This window comes from Lutjanus erythropterus, chromosome 13 (genome assembly GCF_056507025.1).
Source record: "Lutjanus erythropterus isolate fLutEry1 chromosome 13, fLutEry1.hap2, whole genome shotgun sequence".
NCBI classification, from domain to species: Eukaryota; Metazoa; Chordata; class Actinopteri; order Lutjaniformes; family Lutjanidae; genus Lutjanus; species Lutjanus erythropterus.
Window position 1 is genome coordinate 123,115 of NC_139329.1, and position 9,196 is coordinate 132,310.

Here is a 9,196-nt window from a genome sequence, read left to right on the forward strand (position 1 = left end):
ACATTTTATAGTGCATCAGTGTAAGTGAATGTATCATTTATTTTGTCTACAATTAATTATGGGACCTCACTGAATTAAAATCACATGAACTACACATTACAATTTTATTTCATTTTTACAAGATTCAGAGATGGCTTGAAGTCTCTAGGTGTCCTAGAGGCCCTCCAGAGATACCCTCTACAGGTGAAGACCCTTTTCGTGAAGACTGAAAAGGGTCTAACAGCAACTGATGTGGAGAATCTCTTCCACGTCATTCACTCTGAAAGAGGGAGTAATAGATTCCAAGAGGAGTGTCGGACCCTGGCTTTCTGGCAAGACTATCTTCAGGATGCTGAATGTAAGTCTGGCATTTAGCGCAATTTGAAGACATTATTTTCTAAATTGTTTTGACTGCATCATAGTTGTACATGATATTAGTAAAAACTAACATATAATAAAGTGTTTTAATTTGATCAGTTTACTATGTAGTACAGTTGATATGTACCATAACTGTACTGCAATTACATTTAAAATTAAGATTGATTCATAGAAAACATTGCATTGTATTGCAAATTAGCAAATGCACATCCACCACCATGAATGGCTGTTCTGTGCAAATAATATCCAACTTATATATCCAGTTGACTAAGACAAGATTAGCCTGGATTCATTATGGCTCTCACCAACTCTTTTTATATTTTTATCTTTTATTTGCTGCTAAGTTAATCAGTATATTGACCACATTGCTGTGAACTTTGTCTATGACATTTTCAGCAACCTTTTAAATTAAAGTGTAATTTCAATTTTAAAAAAATGCTTAATGGTGATTTAAGGAAATTTAACTACTCACCTCTTTTACTATAACTTTTACATTTCTGCAGTGGTATAATACTTACATGAAAATGTTAGGGCTGCCCCCTGATAGACTCAAATCATTAGTCAGAGTCCCCGTAGTTCACTGAGGTTCTTCCAGCCACACATTTGTTTTTTTTCCTTTTTCAGTCAGTGTGCATCACAGTTACAGGGCAAAACAGATAGAAGCTACAAACATGCACAGGGCGAAGATTTCAATGAGGAATTTAAGGGAATCAAATATATTTCATATTAGTTGGTGCACAAAAAATGTCCTCAAGACCACATGTGCTGTTGGTTGACTGAAGAGACAAGATAAACGAGTGGTTGGTAAACAAGTTTCAGCTCTTGTTTTTTATTTGCATCATTGAACACAGAGCAATGAAACAGCATGACAGGCTGTAAACTTTACAAACCGAGTCTCTAAATCACCACAAAACTAACTGTGATGGAAGCAGGGAAGAATGATAGAGATGCTGAGTAGTAGTAGTAGTAGTAGTAGTGATGCGCTGTCAGACACTTCATCAAGATACACGCACATGCAGATCATGCGTACAAGTCCAGTGATTTTTATAACTGAACTACAGGAGGACACACTCTTTTAATTTCTCTGACTGTGTGAAAAGATGACAAAGAAGGGTATTAAACCAAGAGTGTAACTGGTAAAACACACTCATATAAGAGCAAACCTGATTCAACAAAAGAAAATCTTAGTCGGGGACAGCCCTAGAAAATACCAGTAGATGAAGTCATCATTTAATTCTTACTTGCTTTTTATGTTTTACAGTTGAAAACGACGTCTCTCTGGAGGATATTCTTGTTTTCTTTACTGGATGTGACAGCATTCCAGCACTGGGTTTCTCTCCAAAGCCAAGCCCTGAGTTCACCCATTCTCGATTTCCAGTGGCCAATACTTGTGGAAATATTCTTCACATACCAGTACATGCATTATACACTTCTTTCAAATCTGACATGGATTTTGCCATACGCAATTCTCCAGGGTTTGGAAGAGCATGAGAGGTAATATTTTAGGGATGGGTATCAGTGCTCAATACCTTAAAGGTATCAATTGAAATAACCCAGTACCAGGTAGTATCAAAAATTCTCCAGTTAAGTAATACCTGTGCCTATAATGGAGAGGTTGTAGAGCTTGAATTATGATGAGGATGTTTTTTTCTTGTTGTTGTTATTTTCAAATAATGGCTGTTATTTAATTTTGTTATTTGTGAGACAAAAAAATCAACATTTACTCTTATAAGGACATGAAAAAATATACAGTAAAACAATTTAAGTTCTTGTTACATTTGTGGATATATTTAAGACATGTTTTGTGTTTCAGATTCAATAATGTGCAGTGAGTGAACTTTTCTTTTTAAAAGTTGATAAACATCACACTTTCTGCATTGCAGTCAACCAGTCCTCCAACATGAATGACCATCCTCTGTCATTTGTCAATTTGTTCTCTGCCATTTTGTCAATGTTATCTAAGCCAATTGCTAGGGCAGATTGTTCCCTCTCTTTAGGTTGTGATATGGCCCTCTAATAAATAAATGTGCTATGTTCCTACTTTGTATGTGTGGGCTTATTAACCTTTAAGTGTCTATTGGGGCAAGATAGTTTAAAAAACGTACACAAAATACATTTATTTAAGAACTTAAAAAATACAGTTTTCATTTTAATCACAGGGGTTTAATCAATACAGTTGTACTTTATGTGTAATGATACATAAGAAAATATACACTGCACTTGTATAGTGGTAACAACTATGTTTTTCATGAAAGAAAAGTGTATTTTAAGCATTTCTACAATGTATTTTAAGTATTTACACATCTGATGACCTGTAGATTTCTCTTGTACTTTGTTTTCCTTTAAAAGGCCTTTTGAAATTGAAAATTTCACAAAATAATACTTTATATTTTGTGATTCTCCAAATTACTTAGCATCTAATATAACAATGAATTACTTCTATATGATGAACAGCAACATAATAACAGACATTCAAGCATTTCTTTGAAGCAGATTACATGCTGTCAGAAAAAGTTCGATCCCATGGTTTCCATCATCAGTGAAGGGGTTAACTGCCCTTAACTCAACATCCCACTGATGGTGGTCATAAGGGGGCTGCACAGGCATATGATTGAATGGTCTTTGATGCTGAGGAAGTTGGAGCATTCCAACTGTCCACAGCTGTAGTGGGGAGTGACTTTCCATTGTCCTCAAGCTGTGGTGGTTCCACTGGTTTACAAACTCATCCACAGATCTGTTTATTCTTGGGAGGTAAACATGGTGAAGACCCCTAATGTGAAGTGGGTCGGTGCTATCTAAAATTTCAGCATTTTCCATAAAGAGGAAAAGGTCTTTAAAGTATGCTGATACCACCCTGTTTAGTTCTCCCCAAAATCTTTCAATTCTTTGATTATGAACACTACGTCCGACCATAAAACTACCTCTGTTTGCCCCTCGGTTCTCAATCATAAACTGTGCAATATCAATGTTCTCACTACCAGCATCTCCCCTGACACGTTGTGGGAGTCCAAACTGATCCACAGCATCCTGGAAAAGTTGCAAAGAAGTTGATGCTCTATTGTCTGTGCAACATCTCAGGTAGGTAATGCAGCGACTATAGCCATCAACTCTTCCATGAAACACAAAACCCCATGGATTTAACTTGTGGTTTGTGTCAATATGCCTGAAATAAGAAGAAATATTACTATTAGTGGTAGAAATATAACAATAATGATAAATAACAATAATGATAATAATAATGTTATTATTAATAGCAGTATTAGTATCAACCACACTGGATGTACATTAAAATTTCATGGAACAGTTCACCCCAAATATATATATGTGTGTGTATATATATATATATATATATATATATATATATATATATATATATATATATATATATATATAGCATAAAATAGCAAAAAAAAAAAAAAAAAAAAAAACTTATTAAAAACTCAGTAGCAATGTCTCTTTCCAGAAAGATCTTACTCAAGACAATCTACTGACCTTGTTGTGAGCAGTTTCATGCTGGAACTATTTTGTAATCCCTTGTTAAACAGTTCACAAAAAAGTCGGATTTAGCTTGAGTAACCGGGTCACGATTTTGGGAAAGAAACATTACTATTGAGTTTTTCCAAATGTATGTTTTTGGCTTTTTGAGCACCACAAGCTAAGTGTCACCTAGTTCCTCGAGTGTCATCTACTAGGAAACTCACACAAAAGCAACCTGAATAGCACTACAGGTAGGAGGAAAAATGTATTTTTGATTTTGCGGTGAATTGTCTCTTCAAATTCTTTGGTTTTGTTGTCCTTCCTTTTTCTATCAGTTTGCTTATTTCTGCTTATTGATATAAAAAAAAAAAATACAATCCCAGAGATAGGGTGGCCAGGTGTCCCACTTTTCTGTGGGATCTGCACACCATTTTTATTTTTATTAATTTTTATAATGTCCCACATTTTGATTAACTCTCAAACCATGGTAGGACAGACACTTCTCTAAAATTTCATCTGCACGGAAAGTGGGGAAGGCTGTCATCACAGGGCTGTTTGATGTCAATCAAACTGCGCACATGTGGGTCAAGTGTAGGATAACCTGATACCATCTTTGCTACACTACAGCCAGTGGGAGAAATTGCGAGTCACAAGTCATGCACTATGCAGATTTCTCTGAAAATAATGGAAACTGACAAAGAAGAGGGAAAGTAGCTTCAAAAAAAGACTGGGAAACTACTCATCTAGAGTAGAGATGTCTTTTTTTTTTTTTTGTTTTTGGACTCAAAATTTTAAACTACTTCTCAGCGCTCTTTGTCCCACATATGGTTTGTTGGGATTTGATCACCCGATCCAGAGATCATTGATAGAAGTGTTTGATATAAAGTAAATAAAAGAATATAACACAATGCAAATAAAAAGAAATAGAAAAATTGTTAACACTTAGTAAGGGAGCATAATTTGAGTGTCATTTAATGCAACAACTTTTCAATTATCATGAATTCTTCGTTATTTATGATGTTAATCCCTTCTTCAGTGGCAAGTCTGCAACTAAAGTGATGGACCAAAAAACTGACCAGTCACAGGAATAAGTGTGTTGTAATCATGACTTCATCAGGTTTGTGGCCCTTCTGAATATTTAGGAATTATTTATTTGAAAAAAAAAAAAAAATACAAATGCAATTGTGATAATAATTTTTGACTCCATTTCAATGATCAGTAATTCAGTTAGGGGAATTTAATGCATATGTGTCATGTGTTCATGAGCAAGAAATGGTTAAAATGAGCTTTGATTTCCACCATTAATCATAATGTTATTTATCAGTGTTAAGATGAACAGGTCACCACTTTATTTAAATGTATTTATTCAACAGAATAAATGTGAACTACTATGACTGGTCAGTTTTTTTGTCCTGTCCCTTTAATTTAATTTAATTTAACTTAAAAGACTTACCTCTGAAGAAGACATTAAAATCATTAATTACTCAGAAATTATGATGATTAAAATAACTTTTTTTGCGCTAATTAACATTATGTTCATGCATTGAGTAATTGATGAGATACTGTTAATTCTTGTACATTCCTTAAGTGAATAAATTCATGCTTTTTCAGGCATGAAGTCATGTAAGAACTCATGATTCATGATAATTCATGTACCTTTACTATATAGTATTACTGAAAAAGGTTTAAAATTAGTCTTATTATTATTATTATTATTATTATATATTGTATGTTCATTCTATTTTGATGACATTTCATGCATTATTAGAAATTATTACTTACACAAATTTAATTTCATTTTTGTCCTCCAAAATCCTCACATCATGCATTATGACCTGATTTACTGACAAGCAAGGGAGTAATGATGAAATGTCAATAAAATTTACAGAACAGCACATACCACACTTGATTTGGGACAGAGACATTGTAGACCCTCCGTTGAATTGCCCTTCGTCCTCTTAAGGCTCTTGCCAATGGATCTAGTAGTCTTAAACGCTCTCGCACTCGCCATCGCTGAACTCTGATTCCTCTCCCTCTCAGACTACCAGTGATGTAGGTCTCTCCTGAGCCAGGGGTTTGTTGAAGGACCTCAGTAATAAGACGATCAAGGTCATCATTTGAAATGTTGGTGAAACTTCCATAGTCCACTAAACCAAGTTGTGTTCTGTGGTTGTACAGTGTTCTAATATTTACAGCATTCGAGACATAGCCATCCAGCTAAATCCTAGGTCTCGCATGGGAGTCAGCTGAGCAGCTTGTGTGTTGTACCTTTAAGGAGAAAAAAAAAAAAAAAAAAAAAACAGTGTGTGTGATATTAGTAAAAACTAACTAGTGTGAATACATTTTCCTTACACCTTTAATAATCACGTTTGTAACTTCTAATTGTAGCATCTACTAAATAGAGGGCATGTATTTTACTGTGCATCATCCTCCATCCCCATACATTTATTTAGATTTTTATTACTTACCTCGGCCTTCCTCTCTGAGATGCAGAATGTATGTCCATACCATGTACCATCTGTGCCCCTACCTGAGCTGTTATTTCATTTGACATCTCCCTAAGAGACTTGTAAATTTCTTCAAGGATTATGCATAATGTTCTTTCTGCAACATTAATTCCATATTTTCTAACTTTCATTCCATATATTCAGAGTTTCATTCCATATATTCAAGGTTCATTCCATATATTCAGAGTTTCATTCCATATATTCAAGGTTCATTCCATATATTCAGTTTCATTCAATATATTCAAGGTTCATTCCATATATTCAAGGTTCATTCCATATATTCAGAGTTTCATTCCATATATTCAAGGTTCATTCCATATATTCAGAGTTTCATTCAATATATTCAGAGTTTCATTCCATATATTCAAGGTTCATTCCATATATTCAGAGTTTCATTCCATATATTCAAGTTTCAATCATTCCATATATTCAAACTTCATATTATATATATAATAAATTCAATATTACGGCATGCCATAATATATATATATATACATATACATATATATATATATATATATATATATATATATATATATATATATATAGTGCACAGTTATGCTCTCATATGTTTTATTTTGTCCACAACCCAAAGATATTTAGTAAACTGTAATAAAGGGTTAAAGAAACCACAACAACAACCCTCACATTTGAGAAAGTGCATCAGAGAATTTTGACTTTTTTTTTCTTAAAAATTACTCAAAGCAATTAACAGATTATCAAAATAGTTGGCAGTTTGTTGGCAATATCAAGATTCTCTTGGACTGAACTAATATATTATCTTTCCTCATCTCGTTGTGATGGCCCACTAGCAGATGTAGACATAAAATATTTTTATATTGTGGTGGATTTATTGGACCATGATGCTGTATTCGCTGTGTAAAGAGTTATTTCATCACAACTTACAATTTACAATTTAATTTAGCAGACATTTTTATCTAAAGTCACGTACATCTGAGAGCTGATACAACACACAAGCAAGGATCTAGTCATGAGAGAACAACACGAATAAGTCCCATGAAGCAAAGTTCAAGTCTGACTGAGCGACTCTGACAATCGTTCCACCAGAATGGAAGAGTCTAGCAAGTGACCTTGAACTCTGTTGTGGTGGTCGAATCTGGTGTCTTTCATTTTAGATTATTAGAACATGATGTTGGTCTAAACCGTGGAAGAAAATACAATTGTATTTACCAGAAAATGTAAGAGGTTGTAAGTCACCATTTACGTTTCACTTTCAAAGAAACTGCCCATAAAAATTGTACAGATTTGATATTTGATTAGAACTTTAAAGTGGTGAAGAAATTTTCAGCAAATGCTGCTCTAGATGTGCTTTAATTTTACAGAAATGTCTACTTAAGGATTAACAGAAGTGTCCATGAACGGCCCACTGTAAATCTGCAGAATTTTCCATTTTAGGGTTGAAAGAAATGTCCACAAACCTAACAGAATATGTACTGATAATTTTTTGCCAGGACATCATTAATTACTCTACAGATTGTTTTCTTACAGTGTAGCTGAGTTAACTAGACAGTCACTGTGCTCCAGTTTCTTCTCTAAAAAATAAATCTGTAATTTTTACCCAGTAAATACATAAATAACCTGAGGCACAGCACATCTTAAGACAGAAGTTGTTGTCCCTTTATGCCACAAGAGGGAGTATATGTTTAATGAGCTCAAGGAATTACATACATCACACACCTTATGCTGTGGTGCTATAAAAGGCTGGGCAGAAATGTATAAAAACACTGCAAACTCTGGCTTTTTTGCAGAATACCAACCATGTAAAGGGAAAAAAAATAAGAATACTTTATTCAAGGGTCAGACAGATACAGCTACCATTTCCTGCCACCTACAAAGTTTTAGAGGAATGGATTTTTTTTTTTAATTCGTATAGATATTCTGGGGCAGTGGTTCTCAAACAGGGGTCTGTGGCACAAGTGGATTGGTGAAAAGTTTTTAGACTCATTAATTTTAAAAAAAATATGTAAATAAATATCTAGCCTATAGTTTTATTCATAATTCAACAAATAATATATGTTAAATCTTAGCAGTGCCTTTAGCTATAATGAAATGAGACAGAATAAGCAATGCCTGAAGTGACAATAAAGTCATTTCTGGTTTTGGTTTAACTTCTATTCCAATTGCTGATTTGAGGACATGGACCAAAAAAGCAAGTGGATTTTTCATTGTTATTATTTTTTGTTTGTTTGTTTGTTTGTTTGATATATCAATATATAATGATATATTGTATATTTGTTTATCCTAATTATCAAAGTTAAATACAGTTTGGGAGGGATGATACATAGACCCCTCTTCAAGATCAAGATCCGTTCGCTCACCTGGTAGAACACATGCCTTATTTGAAAAGGCGGACTCCTTGCTGCAGAGGGTTTCATTCCAGCCCTTGGACATGTGCTGCATGTCATCTGTTCTCTCTCTGCCACCTTTCCTATCACATTCTTCAGTCTGCCCTGCATGTCATCTGTTCTCTCTCTGCCACCTTTCCTATCACATTCTTCAGTCTGCCCTGTTATTGAAGCCAAAAAAATCAAGCTGTAATGTTATTCAATACATAAGACATGATTTTTAATGTCTGTAATGTGGAAACTAGCTTCTAACCCCTGAGTGGAAAATGAAGTGCTTTATACCAGCTTATCTCACTGTTAGGAGATATATTTTAAATTTTGCATGTCTAGAATAGATTTGAAAAGAATCTCAAGTCAATCTTTGTTCGGATTCCTCATTAGCTCAACTGTAATAATGCATGTTCCATATGCAAAAACTGCATCCTTACTGCAGCGGCCCTGGTTTGATTCCAGTCAGAGTAGGGAGGAGGCTTAAGTGTTTCTTAAGCA

At 34.2% G+C, this 9,196-nt stretch overlaps 1 protein-coding gene across 1 annotated transcript in view; it reads left to right on the top strand.

The window, feature by feature from the left end:
• Positions 1–1,848, top strand: part of LOC146315955 (uncharacterized) — a 46,425-nt gene extending 44,577 nt beyond the window's left edge. Inside the window, exons 12-13 of the mRNA XM_084733980.1 lie at positions 123–337; positions 1,619–1,848. Coding sequence (XP_084590106.1) covers positions 123–337; positions 1,619–1,848 — 445 coding nt within the window. The remainder of the gene's footprint in view (positions 1–122; positions 338–1,618) is intronic.
• Positions 1,849–9,196: the final 7,348 nt, after the last annotated feature.